The 17,918-nt window shown below is 37.8% G+C and overlaps 1 protein-coding gene across 3 annotated transcripts in view; it reads left to right on the top strand.

Moving 5' to 3' along the window:
- Positions 1–17,918, top strand: part of si:dkey-172j4.3 (diacylglycerol kinase delta) — a 70,669-nt gene that overhangs the window by 35,373 nt on the left and 17,378 nt on the right. The window contains exons 1-5 of one of the 3 annotated variants that reach the window (XM_056268672.1): positions 4,058–4,276; positions 15,741–15,851; positions 15,959–16,039; positions 16,157–16,261; positions 17,606–17,738. In XM_056268672.1, the coding sequence (XP_056124647.1) occupies positions 4,100–4,276; positions 15,741–15,851; positions 15,959–16,039; positions 16,157–16,261; positions 17,606–17,738 (607 nt within the window). In that variant the 5' untranslated portion in view covers positions 4,058–4,099. Of the gene's footprint in view, positions 1–4,057; positions 4,277–15,740; positions 15,852–15,940; positions 16,040–16,156; positions 16,262–17,605; positions 17,739–17,918 lie in introns of those variants that run through there. The other 2 variants (XM_056268671.1, XM_056268670.1) reach the window with 2 other exon arrangements.

Raw genomic sequence — 17,918 nt, forward strand, 5'->3', positions numbered from 1 at the left:
AAAATACGGTATCAACGTTTTTGGTTTTACAGACTTAACGTAAAATTTACAGTATTAAACCGTAATTCATTTTCTGATATAATGATAATTTACCAACCTATTTAAGTATTAATATCTGTTTTGTACCATTGTAATACACTGACAACCATCACAGCAGTGATGAGAGTCACATGATAAATCAAAGCTCATCACAAGCAATCTTCCACAAGAAAGTTAATACTATTATATTGAAGCTGCACAGTGTTATTCGCACAAACATTAAACACCATCATGGTAAGACACATGAAATTTTAAAAATGCAATAAACATTAATTTAACAACATTAAATGTAACATAAAACCCTAATGTACATAACTGATTTGAAAAGAACTAAGAAAACTAAGAAGAAACATAGTTATTTCAACAAAAATAAATTAAATGTGAAGTGTCACGCAGCCGCAGGGAATTGTGGAAAGGTCAATTTATGTTTTTTCACTGTAAATTATACAATGAGTTGTTCTTTTCACTTTCAAAAACTGTAAATTTAACGGTATTTTACAGTAAAATTACATTAAATGTACCGTTAGATCTACCACAGTTATTCACCGTATATAGTAAGGAAACTTTCTGTTAACCAATTAACAGTTTTGCACTGTAGCATTTTTACAGTCTTTTACCATTAAAATCACGATCATTTTTTACAGTGTGTGTGTGTTTTGGCCTTTTAATAGAACCATCAGTCACATGGCATATTTGCATGCTATAATTTTAGGTTAAAGTCTAAATGCTCATTCGTGTAAACCTTTTTGTAACTTTTTTAAATCGTTTTTTTTATTTATTTTTTTATTGACAGTATTTCAACCATTTAAACATGTGCTTATTGTCACACCTCAATGGCACTACACTTCCCAGCATCCCTCATGTTTCCCATGTTTCACCTGATCACCTATCACCTGCACGTCATCAATCACCATGGATACTAATGATCATCACAGCTGTCTGTCATTGTCTCGTGATCATTAGTTCCTGCTTGTTCCCAGTTCAGTGTCCGGTGTTGTTTGTGTGTTGCACGCTGTCTCGCCTGTTGGTTGTGTTCTGAGTTACTTATTAAACAACTTGTTATTTTTCAATGATCTCTGTCTGTTGTGGAGCAGACATATTCCACTCACATGTGTAATGAGGTGGTCTGGAGCTTGTGTGAGGGCTGGCATGTTGTTTGTGGAGGGACAATGGGCTCTTTAGTGGAACACCACTCATCCCGCTGCCGCAGAAATGGCTGGGGATTGTTCCTTGGAGATGGCACAAGCGGTAGAGCACTCAGGGTTGAGGAGGATGTCGTGACTGAGCCCAACGTTTGCGTGTATGTCATGAGGGAGCAGCAATGACAGGACATTCAATCAAAAGGCCTTTGTTCAGTCCAGCCAGCGCTCATGACACGAGCAGCAGGTGTTCACTCTGTAGGTGGTGTCACATCTGTGGGACGTCTCAATCCCTTTCTTCCTCTCCCTCAGCCTCCATTCACACTGTGTATGTGTGGTGCACACTATGTTTCTCTAGTCATAATCTGTTCTCTCTTTCAGCCTTGCTGATGCTTTTATTCATAGTATTGATTGTTAATCTGTGATTATTCCTTATGTTCATTAATGTCTGGTTGAACTTTATTTATTTTTGTACATAACATTGTATATTATAATTTCTGACACCTAAGTTTATAATGTATATTTTTATATGTATAATGTTATTTTTTAATTAAATATTTTTCATACAATAAAATAAGTACAAGGCATTAATGAACAATACCTTTTGTACAATGTATTTATATTATTTTGTATTTTATTTTACTTAAATTTTATTTACATAAAATGTTATATATATATAAATGTTTATTTATTACATATTCTATTTATATATCATATATTTGTATTTATTACATCTTTATATTTATTAGTGCCTTGTTGTAATTGTATTTTATTTACATAATATTTTAGATTATAAATACAGAAACTTATTTTATTGTTCCTGTCACTGCTTTTATTGTGTGAATAGATTTTTTTTCTTTTGGGCAAAACATTACTTTAAAATTATTAAAGAAGACAGTTTTGACATGCACCCTTTTTTTTAAGACTCTTTTCTTCCTCAATTAACCTGTCTTCATTTCATTACTTCATTGTCTTTAGTCTCTCTCTCAAGGGATTATGTGAATCAGTCCCATATTTGTGGCGTATGGACGGTGGAAGCAGTCGTCAGTAATTCTGCAATGAGATTAGAGCGATCTCCCACAGCAGCCGTGTGTGTGTGTGTTCATATCATATGTTCTAATTTCCCAAAGTGTCCTTCGACTTCCTCTTCTAATTTGAATCATAATAGCACACTAAAATAATCTACATTTGGAACCAGTCATGTTTAATCAGTCAATACGGAGAAGAATTTCTGCAGGGAATCGTGTTGACTCTGATGCAGACACTAAATCTGACGCCGGGTTCATTAGGTTTAATGTTGGCAGTGGGCTCTGTCTCTCCATAGTCCGTACACAGATTAGCTGGCTTAGCTCCATATGTCGTGTGTTTCTGCCAATCCCCCTGCATTTGTTTCGCTCTCTCGCAGGAAGTGACATAGCATTTAATTTACTCCCCAGCAGCAGGTTGCCTTCAGCCCAGCTTGTTGATGTGGGAATTTGTGTTGATTTACAGTGTGTTTATGTGTATGGCCTGGTGGCCCTTCAGATCGTCCGTCTCCTCGCCAACCGGGGGGCCAGAGTAGTTGCTATGACAACCCTGAATGCCATCATAATATCACGGACCGCCATGTAACATCAGCTGTGAAAATCCATGTTTCACATGTGAAATTGCGCCAGTGTGAATGTTGTGTTTGGGTATGTCGGTGTGTGTGTGTGTGTGTGATAAGCACACACTTTAGTGTTTTTGGGCTCAACAGAGACAGTAACAGACTGTTACAAATAACTGCAGTACTGCTTTAGCTCCAGCAACTACTGCCCTCTAGTGTCTTCACTATTAACTGCAACCCACAAATGCTCTCATTCATCCTATTCTCACAAACAGAGCCATAAGGGATGATGTCTTCCTTCATTCAGCCTTGCACTGTAGTTAGGAGATGTTTTATCTCATTACCAGGCTGTAAAACAGCAGACACATCAAGACAGGAAGGTTTAGAGTGACAGTATGTGAACTGAAGATATAGAGAATGGGTGGAGGTTTGTACAAATACAAGATAGAGGGAGAAATTCTCTCGATCAGTGTTTGCTGTCAAAGAGATGAACATATCGTTTTGACCATTACAGTGTCTCCTTGTCCAGCACTCAAGAGAGAATCACATTAGAGCCTACTCTTCATGCTTATTTCTGGCTGTATTTCCGTCTTTTTCCACCACTCACCAAATGCATCTTGCTCATCATTTCCACATCCCACTTGTTTCTGTAACAGACACTATATGATAGACAGTATGTTCCACAGTCAAGATTCTTAGATATTTTTTAAATGTTCCACTTAGCATGTTGCTTTGCTTTGGAACAGACTTGCGTACATCAGATGAGAAATAGGAAATATTTATTGGTTTCTTTGAAATCAACTTTGTCTCAGATGTTTTTATCATTTTTATGCTAATGTGTGTATATATATATATATATATAAAGTTCAAAAGAACAGCATTTATCTGAAATAGAAAGCTTTTGTAACATACTACCATTCAAAAGTTTGGGGTCAGTAAGATTTAGGTTTTTTTTGGGAAAGAAATTAATACTTTTATTCAGCAAGGGATCAAAAGTGACAGTAAAAACATTTATAATGTTACATTTTTCTGTCCTGATCCAATAGGAACATCTGTCTTGACCTATAGGTGCTTTGGATTTTCATTAATTCTGTGAATAAAGACGCTTACCAAACCAGTTTATCTAGTTCTAAATATAGACCTTTACACGCCTCTGTGTGTTTTCATTCTCAACGGGTAGGTCCGGGCGTAATAGGTTGGGCGGTCTTATCACTTCACCTGTAAGAGGAAGTGCTTTTTCAGAAGAAGGCGTGTCTTTCAGGTGCAGCACAAAGGAAGTCAGCGTGTTACTGTGTGAAAGTGTGTGTGTACATGTCGATGGCTGAAGGGACCCATCATGCCCAGGCTGTGTCCAGGCAGTGTGTGTTGCTTTGCTCCACTGTTGTTCGGCTGTGATGGGGGTGGGCAGGGAGATGCCAATCGCTTGAGAGAGGAAGACTTTTTGGAAACCTCCTCCAGCAGTTCAGTTAGAACAACAGAAGGACAGACAATCAGCAATAGCATCTTGTCACAGGTTTGGATTGGCTACTCCTTATATCACTGTGTAGTTTTCTCTAGAGTGAGCACTGCAAACTGTGTTTGTGTGATGTTATTTTGGTGATTATGTGATTTATTTCATTGTGAGGCTCATCCCGGTCTCATCCGTCTGATGATCTCTTCCTGTCACACCAGTTGACTCATGATTGGCTTTGTGCATTCATGCAGATGTGTATTGGCTTAGATTTATGAGACATGATGCAGGATGCATGTGTGTGTGTGTGTGTGTGTGTGTGTGTGTGTGTGTGTGTGTGTGTGTGTGTGTGTGTGTGTGTGTGTGTGTGTGTGTGTGTGTGTGTGTGTGTGTGTGTGTGTGTGTGTGTGTGTGTGTGTGTGTGTGTGTGTGTGCATCATAAGGTTTATCTGGGCTAGCAGGACATGCTTGTTTGTGCTGATCTGATTACCACAGCATTAATGCTAAGCCTATAATGAATGACAGAATTGGACAGTCTGGACAGTTAAAGACACATGCATAAAGTTCTGTTTATGTTATGCATCAAATGTATGTATGAATATAGCCATGAATGCATGGGGAAATTACTAATTTATATCCATGCATCAAGTATAGTGGTTCTCAACCAGGGGGTCAGGACCCAATAGGGGACCTCAGCAAACTTCCAAAGGGGCCTCAAGATGACTTAAAATGATTTAAAATAAGACAAAACAAGCATGAAAATAAGCTAAAACAACTATTATTTATTAAGATATTTCTTATTATTTGATTATTTTTATAACAAATATGCATATTTCTAGGTATGGCAAGCTCTAAAATATTTTATTAAGTAGAAAGTGAGTTTATTGAGTGAGTTGTGGCCTTAAAGTCAAAAAGGTTGACGCGTTTATCCAAAGTGACTGACAATAGAGGAACATAAGCAATTTGTCTCAGAGTCATCAATATTCAGTGGACAATGCCAGGTCATTCATATGAGATCTTTTTAATATCTCAATTGTTTCACCTAGATGGAAATTTGAATAAATGGAGGGCTTTGGCTTAAGTCTTCTGATTTATTCTCCTGAGACAAAAGTCTTGTTCAGATGGAAATAGTCAGGTAAATTCAAACATGTCTGTGTTTTTCTCACACAACCTCAGGAAAAATTAGTCCAGACAAGAATATATATGATTGGAATTTGTTTGCAATGCTTCTCTTTTATTTTGGCCTCTGTTGAATACAGAGCACCTCCATTATCTTTTTGCCAGCTTTCTGAGTACGATAATATTTGAGTGCTGTTCAAATGTAAAAAAGACAATTAATCCAGAAGAAGAGTCCAATCACAGGCCGGGTCATACCTGAGTATGATCCTCACCTTAATTAATTCCTTTTCTAATTATATACATAATGTACATGAAATCACGGACATCCTAGGTTAATCAATGTAACTGAAACAGTTGTTTGGAAGAATAATCCCCTTTTAATAGTGCTAAAGATATTTGGTAATCTTATATGTGTCTCCTGTATGGAAGAAATCTCAGTAATGTCACAAACTGTGCTGGGATTTGCTATGATGCCAAAATGAATGTCAAACCTTTCTTATCAGATTCGCTATGCGAACCACATTCATTTTATAGCTCTGTACTCATACTGAATGTTAATTAGATCATTTTTATTTCTTTTTAAAGGTATTTTAGGAGCAACTTCTGAGACCAACTGACACTTAAATGAAATAAGCTATGAATAAGTAAGAATGACCTCGTGGAGCAGCATCCAAAACAAAATACATTAACCATTTATTGTTTATTTAAATAAAGTTTAAATATAAAAGAAAATTAGAAATGTGACCAAAAAATTTAAGTTGAAGTAGTAAAGTTATTCAAACTAAAACTGACATAAAACTAAATTAAAGCCAAATAGATTTTATTTAATTAATAATAAAAATAACACGTTTTATGCTAAGATGACACCTTTTCATACCTATGAATTAGCATTTCTATGTAAAAAGGAACATATCTGCCTCCTCCTGACTTCTGTTTTTATCACAAGATAATGAGATATCTTTGAAAGTCTGTTGATGGAGAGATCAGCATGAACACTAATGTTCTGTGGCAATGGGTTATGTAGGATTAGCATTTATCAGCTCTCTCATCTCTGCTGATTCGGTCACCGGCCAAAACCCATCAAGCTATCGACCGATAGTGTTCTTGTGTGTCCTGACAGTCTATAAATTGGATCAAACTTATGTCTACAGTACATATCTCTCAAACACCACTTCCTCCTGCGGTCTGAAACGCACCCCGATATGGCAGCTCATTCAGATTTAAACGCATTAATTTTTAGCATCTAACAAACACTAATATCTAAAACAACATGCAGGCTGATGTGGTTGCAGCATTAGATGCTCTCTAGGGTGTGTGTGTGTGGGGGGTACATCTACTGTGTCACTTGACCATTTTACCATTCAAAGAACTCTGTCTTTTATGCTCCTCGGTTTCCTTTGGCTATCTTCCTCCCGTTTACAACTTGAATGCATTTCTTTCTCCTTTTCTCTCTCCCGTAAGCTGATATGATGCAATGATGCTCTGATATTTAGTATAGCTTTTTTAGATTAATTTAGATAATTAAGGTATCCTATTTTTAACCATATATTCAAGATTTAGGTGAACTCAAATATAATAGTTTTGATTTGGACATTGCAAAGCCCATATTAGTGAATGTGGTGGGCTGTCGTGCGTGTACAGCCCATCATAACATGTGCACATTCATTATAGTGATACAGTGTGTTACATGATGTATTTATTCATCATTTAGTCAAACTAATATGCTAAAAGACACGTGAATTGCATGTGTGCAGCAGTTTCCATTAGCACGCTGCATGTGTAGGATCTGACAGTGTTACTGAATGAGTCTTGGCTTCTTCAGGGCGCCACCTCGGAGGTATAAATTCTCAGGCTGTGTGATTTAGTCTCTAATTAGATCGCACATGCACATACACACTCGGAGGATGTACTGCAGGGGCTGTAATCAGTTCATTAGGTTAATTACTAGCTGTGAAAGGGACTCGTGGTCTCTGTGGGCGCTTTGGGTAATTGGTCTGGCTCTAACTCAACTTTAACCAGACTGTACCATCTCACCCTGACTGGCTCACATACATACAGAGCCTGGAATCATACACACTGCACATTAATCCGATCTGATCTTAAGGACTGTCATTTTGTACAGTAAATGATGCAATCTGATCTGTTTGTTCAGAATGTGTGGTCAATATCCGGTACATCTGCATCAGTTGCTATAGTGATGATGTAAGCGTCAGTGCAATGTCAAGAGACTTACTCATATGACAACTGAGAGCAGCTGTGAGGATGGAAAAATGGAAATATTTGCCTCTGCTCATAATAGGAACTCACAAGGCACATGAGAGAACATGACAGAGGCATTGCCGACTTCCATGCGCAAGTTTTCTATATGACAAAAGTGTAAGTGAATATGAATGTATTCAGACACTGCTCCAGACAATATTGAGCAGTTTGTGTAATGTTACATAAAGGCCATACAAGCTTTCTGTGGAGAGCCAAACAAAATGCATTACTTGAAATACAATCTGACCTTTCAGACTGACAGACATATTCAGAAAAAAATCTGATCAGATTTCTCAGAACTATCAGAACTGTAGATGACTGTGATTTTAAAAATCTGATTTCATTTGGTTCTCTGCTACTGACAGATGAGTCAGATCTGTCCAAACACATCTGGTTTTTCCTGCCTGTCTAAGCAAAGCTTTAGAGATCTCAGCATCAGCCCAGTTCTGTAATTATTTATGGAATGTCTAGGAGGAAAAGATTATGTTTTATATCTGAATCAACAAGGGATTTCATAAGGGAAAAAACAGTCTGGGTTTTTAATGATTAGGATCTGTGTATTTGACCAGGCTTGGCTGAACAAAGAAAGTGTCTTCATTCATTTTAAATTCTTTTTTTTTTTTTTTTTTTTTTTTTCTGGGTAGTGTAGCTTATTGCCCTGCATGCTGTTAGTGCTGCACAATGTTTGGCGACGTCTTTGGAGCGCTGATCGTTTGAATGACATCTTTGTTTGCTGACAGCTCATTGGTGTGTCCATGGCAACTGATAGATAAGGGTAATTGGCTGAAATTGGGGGATTTTCAGGTGATTGTATTCAGCCATTCTATAACACATAGCAGTGTTATTTTTTCCATTAAGGTCAGTAAGGTCAGCTTATATATATACTGTATATTGATTTACTTATTTTAAGCATTTGGCAGTAGGTCAAATCTCACTCACTCTCTGGTTGATTTCTTCTAATGGACACTTAATTAAGATTCCCTGCATGTGATTTTATTTATCTCTCGAATAGACAAAAGAATAATTTTTTTGGAGTGATATTTTCATTGAGTAATATTGAAAATTTGGTGCTTCTAGTCCTCCTTGAACCTTGTTTTTTTGTAGTGTAGTAAGTTTTATCCTTGGCGTTTTATTTTTCCAGTAGAAGTGAGTGATAATGGAGTCTAGTGATTTAAACCAGGTCAGTGTGGGGTAGGTTGGAATCATTGAGAATAGATAATACATTTTTGGTAAAATTGTCATTTTTATTGCTGCTATCCTGCCAATTATGGAGATTGGAAGGTTCGGCCATCGAAGCAAATCGTCTTCTATTTTTTTTTAGCAGTGGTGTGAAGTTTAGTGTTACCAACTCTGACAGTCTGGAGGAGATCTTAATGCCTAAGTAAGTGATGTGATCAAGACAGGTATAGGTGATTGGTGGGGTGCCACATCCCATTTGGTTTTATGTAAAGGGAGGATGGAAGATTTGTTCCAGTTTATTGCGTAATCTGATATTTTGGAGAAGGACTGGATTGTTTTAATTATTTCTTGAGTAGATGCTAGGGGTTCTTGTATAAATAGTAGAATATCATCTGCATAAAGTTTGTTGTGGTGTTTCAATACCTTTGATTGCTGGGTTTTGGCGGATAGCTGCTGCTTAGGGTTCAATAAAAATAGTGAATAGGGATGGAGAGAGCGGACATCCCTGCCTCGTCCCCCTGTGCACTGTGAAGCTTTGTGATGTTAGTCCATTGGTTGTGACTAAATAAATGTTTTGCCAGACAAAAACATTTACAGCTACCTGATCCCAATTAAAACAGACTTATGTTTTTTCCTGTCTACTGCAAGTAGTTAAAATAGTGATGTGATGAGTCACGTCATTTAAGTCTATAAAAAAGTGGAAAAAGTCATCTTTATTTCTATAGCGCTTTATACAATACAGATTGTTTCAAAAGAGCTTTACAGTGATAACAAGAAAATGATTCAATGACGCAAACAGAGTTCATTTTGGCTGTACAGCAGCTCTAAAAGAAAATTGTGTCATTGTTCAGCTGAAGTCAGTTCAGTGTTCCGTTGTAAAGATCATCAATTATTAAATTAGTTCATTTCATCTATAAAGCTGATCTGTGGAAAACAGTGATGTCATCATCCAGCTCAGTTCAGTTCTCATCCAATAGTGTCAGTGCAGTCAAATCAATAATATTGTTAAATATTAAGTGACCCCAACTAAGCAAGCCAGTGGCAAGGAACCCAAACTCCTTCAGGTGACTTCCAAATCAGGCGCTTGGTTATTACGACATGTCACACATTCAAGGAAACACAACATGGAAGTCACCTACACAAAATAAAATTATTATGTTGTGAACCATAAACCCAAATAACTTAATAAAAAAAAAATCATTTCTATCACTTTTGTATATCAAAACTACATGCTAAGAAAACCACGAAAGTTAAGTAATTAACATCATTCGCTAAAGAATTGCTTTATCTATATATACTGTGTACTGTATACTGTATATATATATACTGTATATATATACGGTATATATATGAAGAGTTTGGTTCCAAAACGCGATAAACGCCATTTTTAAAAAAAATTAGTTACTGCAAAAATCCGTATTGTATCTGGTTGGTATTGAAAAGTCAATGTTTAATTTTAAGTAAAATGCGATATCCGCCGTGTTATTCTGTCATGTTTTCTCCCTTTCTTTCCAAACCGCGACAAACGCCAGTCTCCCTTCTCTGCAGAATGCGATATATCCGCTCTCAACCAATCACAACGCACCATTCCACGCAATGTAAACAGTAACGGAAGCGCTTTAAATACACCCGGCTTCCTAGTTTTCTTATCGATTTTGTACTTTTCGATCAACAAACAAACAAAAAAATGAATAATTTTGAGGCATTGATGAACCTGTGGTTGTTTCTGCGGTGGGTAAGAAACGCAAGGCATCGAAATCGAATCATTTACGTGAGGAGATTAAGAAGATGAGGCAGGAGGAGGAGGGAGGAGGAAAAATGTTTTCAATCTTCTTTACAGTTCTTAATAAAAAATATTATACTAATAAACTTACGTTGTTGTGTATTTTCAACAGTTTCAATATGAAAAAAAAAACACTTTTATATTGATTCAATGGATTAATTGCATTTTGATTTTTTTTTTTTTAAATGGATTTATTGCATTTTGGGGAAAAAATAATCCGTTTTTATAATAAATCTTTGAAAATCAAAACCTGGATTTAAATTTTTTTTGTTATTATGACCTACAAATGCTATGTGAAAGTTTGAAACAGAAAATAGTGGTTTTCATCTTTCCACTTTCTTGGTAAAGAAAACACATTTTTACTCAAATTAATCTAAATGGATTTATTGCGTTTTGGAACCAAACTCTTCATATATATATATATGTATCTATATGTGTTTCAGTTTCAGAGTTTCAATTCAATTCAATACGTCCCTCCCAACTGTGAACATCACAATTCGTACCCATGAAGTAAAAATGGCTGCATCCAGTCTGTGTACTTCTGGGCTGCATACACTAGCCATTGAGATAAATGGGAATGCTGACGGATAGCTCACCAGGTTTTATAACTCCTTAGATCTAATCACCTTTGCTGTAAGTGTAACGGAGGCCAGCTAGTAGTTGCTGTGCGAGTAAACCTCACTCCTCTGATCTCAAAAGGCTCTCTAGCGACAGACGCTAGAGGCTGCAGTCTTTAGCCTCCTTGTTAGAGCGCCTAACTCTCATGCCGGAGACCCGGGTTCGAGGCCCGCTCGGAGCGGGTCGAGTGGGACCCAGGTGGAGGGGTTACATTGGTGCCGTGACCCGTATGGGAGTGAGGTTTAGGGGGGTGAGTGTAACGGAGGCCAGCTAGTAGTTGCTGTGCGAGTAAACCTCACTCCTCTGATCTCAAAAGGCTCTCTAGCGACAGACGCTAGAGGCTGCAGTCTTTAGCCTCCTTGTTAGAGCGCCTAACTCTCATGCCGGAGACCCGGGTTCGAGGCCCGCTCGGAGCGGGTCGAGTGGGACCCAGGTGGAGGGGTTACATAAGGAATCGTGGGATTTGTAGTTCTAGCTCTATGTAGGGCATTGCAGAGGCACTGTGCCCTTCAGATGAGAGAGAGGACAAAAGAGGAGGATAAAAAAGAGAAATGAGAAGAGAATGACAGCAAACAGAGAAGGGAATTAACAGGGAGAGCCGAAATGACGCAAGAAAGAAGAGAGAAAGGAGAAATAGAAGAGCAGGGTGAATACAGAAACTGAGGATTTGAGAGGAACTAAAAGAGAGAGAGGAGGATTAGGAGAGGAAGAGGTAGAGATTAAACAAAAATAGCAATCATTGTGAGATTCCTCTGAGTCATCATCTGACATCACTGTGTGTGTGTGTGAGTGTGTGCTGAGAAACCTGAGATCACCTACATTGTGGGGACCAGCCAGCGGTCCCCATGAGGAAAACAGCTTTTAAATCATACTAAGTAATGTTTTTTGAAAATGTAAAAATGCAGAATGTTTCCTGTGATGGGTAGGTTTAGGGGTAGGGTTAGTGTAAGGGGATAGAATATACAGTTTGTACAGTATAAAAATCATTACGTCTATGGAGAGTCCCCACAAAGATAGTGGACCAGACTTGTGTGTGTGTGTGTGTGTGTGTGTGTGTGTGCGTGTGTGTGTGTGTGTGTGTGTGTGTGTGTGTGTGTGTGTGTGTGTGTGTGTGTGTGTGTGTGTGTGTGTGTGTGTGTGTGTGTGTGTGTGTGTGTGTGTGTGTGTGTGTGTGTGTGTGTACGCTTGCACACTGTGATGGATCAAAGATGTTCTTATTTTTGTATGTGGAACCAGCTCTGTTCTGAAAGGATGGAGTGAGTGATGTCTGGGTCTGATGTTTGTCTTGATGTACAGGGAGGCTTCACTGGCAGATATCCTGAAGTTTTGTCTCTCACACAGACTTATTTGTTTCGTCATATTACATATACACCTCTTTTTATGTATTTTCTGTGATTTATTGTTTTTAAATTTTCGATATAATTATATTTTTCTAGAATATTTTTTTTGTTTGTTTTTGTTTCCATGGTGTATTTGTTTTTAGATTTTACTGTCCTTGTGGGGACATTTGGTTCTCACAAAAATAGCAAAACCTGACCCACATACATACATACATACATACATGCATACATAATGAGAACATACATACTATAAAAAAAAAAAATTGTTATGTTATTTTTATATTAATCTAAATATAATAACTTTTGACTCAACTAATCCCTAAATCTACTTCTCTAAGAAAACATTATTTAATTTATTCTATCAAAGGGAGTTTTAACAGATTTACCTCCTGGGGGAAATTCACATATATTTTTTAGCCCTGCTGGGACTCACTGGGAGAAAATAAGACACCTGTTGACAGGGATGTAGAGAGTATAATCACCTGCAAAAGTGACTCAGAGGTTACATTGACATTGCAACTGAATGTGGCTCAAATCCTCACATGTGACCTAACATTTAAAATTCTGAGACATTTTGGGGCAGATTTACTAAACAGTGCAAATTAGCTTGAGGGTGCAATTCCAAAACAGAGCAGATGGGAGTGGAAAGTTATGCGTATGATCTACTGACGACGCGCAAATTAAAGAACATAGATGCAGTCAGATCATTTCCATAATGACCAACGCAATCTACCAGGTAGCGTCTGGTTTAAGACGTGCTTTTTTGGGGGCAGTAAATAATGGCGCAAACACCAGTACATTGGTGAGCGCAAACCTTAGTAAATCCCCTTCATTTAAATTCATTTAAATACTCTCCTCCCATAAATTTTGCGCCTGAAAGGGAAACTCCTTCCTATGACCTAAGGTCAGCCTTAAAAATAACTGTGTCCAAGGCTTTTTCAGTGAATTTTTCACTGCGTGTCTTTAGTAAATCCTGACAGTAGTTTTTTAACGGCAAAAGAGGTTTTGCGCTGCCACAAGCTGTTAGTAAATCTGGCTCTTAATATGTAAAGCTGTGTATCTGATTAAGTGTGAGCACTCATGATGAAATGTAAAATGCCGTTTTTTACATGTTAATGCTAAAAGTTTGTCTATTTTCAAATGATGAGAAATGATATTATATTGTGTAACATTTCAGGGTAATTTGTTTAATGTATTATGGTCCCTTTAGGAGAGTGTGAAAATATAGCCAGTGAGGTACAGATATACTTTCTTTCCCACTAGACTAGAGCTTACAGGTTTTTTTGTGTACAGTCTCTTATTGTCTCTGTGAATTCACTCCCTTCATGTGTACGTCATCATGACTCTTAGCAGATTGCCTGGCTAGGTTACTCACTTTGATTTCCTTAATGATTAGCAACAGCATTCTCACTCTCCTTGTTTTCAGTGTGACACAGCCACGAAAGACAGATATGCTGTCGTTTATGTCCCATCAGCCTGTCTTACTGCTGAGCTGCTGGTGGTGTTCTGCCACGATACAGTCATGAAATTCACATCTCACGTCATCAGAGGGCACAGAATATGCCCCTACATGTTTAGACAAGGACAAACTACATTGTAATTCGATTTTACTGCTCAAGTGCAAGTACAGTTGTATTTGATGACTTCTAGAGAGTCTTTTAGCTGCTCTGCCCTTCAGACCAGATTGAAGTGTCAAGGTTTATGATGAAAGTCCGCGATGAATTGAACACCTGATCATGTTTTGGAGGCCCATAGTGAACTTTATGGAAATGTTGCAGCTCCTCCTTCAGTGTTGTTGGCACTTTAATCAGGAATTACGCTAGGTGACAGATCAGGTTTTTTAAATGCTTTACCGTAAAGCCTTTACATTGAACCAATGTGTCTTATAAACAATTAAGCAAGGAAGGAGTGAAGGAAAGTGTTAGAGAGAGAAACTGGTTTTGACTGTGTTGTTATGTTAAATCTGATAGAGGCTCAGAGATAGTTTTAATGTGCCAATAAACATTCAAGTCCACATAAGTGTTTCCACTGAAGTCATTGACAATGTGTGTAACAATCTGTTATCATACTGTAGTGATGAGTAGAAAGCTATGCAGATTTCCACCGAATTCAAACATCTATCAATGACAAAGCCATTAAATGGATAGTTCACCCAAAAATGAAAATTCTGTCAACATTACTCACCCTCAAGTGTCAAACCTGTATGAATTTCTTTCTTCTGCTGAACACAAAAGACGATGTAGCTATTCACAAAAGAAGGGCGGCAGTGGCTCAGTGGTTCATGTAGGTAGTCTACAAACTGGAAGGTTGGTGGATCAATCCCTGGTTCCACCTGGTTCCACCTGACCAAGTGTCGAGGTGTCCATGAGCAAGACACCTAACCCCAGCTGCTCCCGACGAGCTGGATGGCGCCTTGTATGGCTGACACCGCCGTCGGTGGATGAATGAGTGAGTGAATGGGTGAATGTGAGGCAAATGTAAAGCGTTTTGGTGGGCATTGGGTCTGTGAAAGCGCTAAATAAATGCAGTCCATATTTTGAAGAATATGGTTAACCAAACACTTCCATAGTATTTTCATCAACTGTTTGGTTACCTATGTTCTTTAAAAAAAAAAAAAAAAAAATTGCGTTCAGCAATTCTTTCAAGAAAGAAATTCACACAGGTTTGGAACTTGAGGGGGAGTAATGTTGACAGAATTTTCATTTTTGGGTGAACTATCCCTTTAACCAAACCATGCATCCTTGTTTAATACATATTCTTTCTAATTTTATACTCTTGTCTATCAATTAGAGTATAAAGCTCTGTTCAATACATTTTATCATGTTTAAAACCAGAAAAAGCTGAAAAAGTCCAACAATTCCATCTGGGCCTGGTGATAAGCCATTGTTATTGAAGTAGGTCTACAGGATTGCTAATGCAAGTTGGAGCTGCAGGGGTTTTTTGTGTGTGTTCATTTCTTATTATGATTTAGTATAACAAACTGAAAACTGAATTTCATGCACATGCAAAAGAAGCAATTTATGAACACCAGTAAATCCACTGGGCTGTGAAGCAGTTTCTAAAAATAGCCAGTTCTAACATGGCATGAAAATGTTTCATTATAAAAAATGTGGCAGTCGGGATACATGAACAGAACACTATTATAAAAACAAATCAAATAGTTGTATTTGCAATAGCTGTCTTGTACACGTTTTTAATTTATTTTCTCTTTTTCTGCATTGTTTTGTAGAAGAGTGTAAAGGAGGGTATTCTACTCAAACAGACCAGCTCTTTTCAGAGATGGAAGAGGAGATATTTCAAACTGCGAGGCAGGACTCTCTACTATGCCAAAGATTCAAAGGTAAAAGCATGGCCCCTCTGGGGTAGATTGAACCTCAGGTGGTGCTGAATATAGGTGCTTGTTTCAGTGTTTGTTGGTGACAAAAACATGCTACTTTATTGTTGTAGTCTCTCATATTCGATGAGGTCGACCTCTCAGATGCCAGCGTGGCCGAGACCAGCACCAAGAACATCAACAACAGTTTCACAGTAAGCAAAACCTCTTTTCAATGGCTTTATTTAAACCTTGTGAACCATTTTTAAATATGCCTATGTTTATGAAGGTATCTCAATCATTTTTCTCAATCATCTCTCGTTCTCTCCCAGGTTATTACTCCATTCCGTAAGCTGATGTTGTGTGCGGAGAGCAGGAAGGAGATGGAAGACTGGATCAGTGCTTTGAAGTCTGTACAGAAATGGGAGACTTATGAGGTCAGTGTCTGAACCTTCACCTTTAAACCCCTCCAAAATCATTCAAAGCTTCAGTTAATGTGCATTGATGCTCATAATGGCAGTTTAATGTTCCTTCACATGGATTCATCTTCCCTCTTTGTTAAGTGATCAATAAATGAAAGCCACAGGAGTAACTAATATACGTAATTCTAATTGTGTTTAGGTGAAATATTGATGTAAAGTAGTTAGTGTCAATCCATGTGACTTTTAAATCTTTAGAGCTTTTCGTGAGCCAAAGTTAAAAAAAAAGAATTCCTAACAGATCCCAGGCTAGTCTTTGTCTATAACAGTAGCTTGTTGTATTTGACCCTATATCAGTGGTTCTTAGCCTTTTTTACTTCTCAATGCTCACAATTTCTACCCAATAAAATTGATTTTTTGAGATTGATATAATATAAAATGCCCATTGCGTTTTAAAATTTGATTACATTACTTTTTTAATTTACTTCGATAATTTAAATTTAAAACATTATGGCCATGTTCATACAGCAACAGAACACAGTTGTCAGTCCTCTATTTGAGTCCTTAATACGGTTACGTTCACACAGAGATCAGTTATTTACGGGAGTGACAACAAGTATTCTATAACCGAACTCACACCTGTACATTTTCAGGACTCACAACAGCATTCTCGGAAAATGGTCTTTTATCCCGCACTGTGTGAATGGAACCTGATTGGACCACTAGTTGTCTTTCACATCATACAGTGCGAGAGAGCCACTCTGCGCTACACAAAGGCGTGTCTACTGTTTGTTGTGGGTTTTTGTGTGTGGTTTTGCTTTCAGTAACTTACAGCAATGGATATATGATCTGTGTCATCTGACGGTTTTAGATTCAGTCTCTGTCCTCCACCGGAGCGGCTCTTGTCAGTTTTGTGCTCTACGCGTGACTCAAAAGCTCTGCTCTCCACCTAGATATAAAAGCTGCTGTCGGTTAATGAAGATTTGACGGACGAACTCACGGCTCGATTGGACTCTTGTCATGTCAAAAGTGATAATACTTTTCAGTTTTATGGACGTCGCTATCTTCGATATTACTTTGGTCACTGTCGCTATTGTTACTGGTAAGAGAACACTGGATTGACTCCCGTTGCACGTTCATACAGACCGTATTCGAGACGCTACTGTAAGTTGTTGTTTGAACAGGACATTTCGAAACTCACACCTGTAAGTTAATGGAGATGTCAATCTCAAAAACTGTCTGTGTGAATGTAGCCTATGAGTCATCTTGAGGCCCCCTGGTTGAGAATCACTGCAGATCTTATTATATGGATGTGTATTTATTTATAATGCAGTGATGTTGACATGATTTTTATGATTACAGGCCAGTCAGTTTAACATGGAGCACTTTTCCGGGATGCATAACTGGTACGCCTGCTCTCACGCCCGGCCCACCTTTTGCAACGTGTGTCGAGAGGCTCTGCCGGGGGTCACCTCTCATGGTCTTTCTTGTGAAGGTAAACATAAACACAAAGCTTTTTTTTTTTTTTTCATATTTGTTTTTGTTTTCTCTCTCTCTCTCATTCATTATGAACAATTTGTTTGGATTTTCCCTTTTGGTGCCATTTACCTTTTCATGCGTTGTTTATTCTGCTCGTAGAACGAACAATGACGTTGTTTGTTTAGTGTGTAATCAA

This window comes from Rhinichthys klamathensis, unplaced genomic scaffold (genome assembly GCF_029890125.1).
Source record: "Rhinichthys klamathensis goyatoka isolate OS25496 unplaced genomic scaffold, OSU_Roscu_1.1 h1tg000275l_1, whole genome shotgun sequence".
Lineage (NCBI taxonomy): Eukaryota > Metazoa > Chordata > Actinopteri > Cypriniformes > Leuciscidae > Rhinichthys > Rhinichthys klamathensis.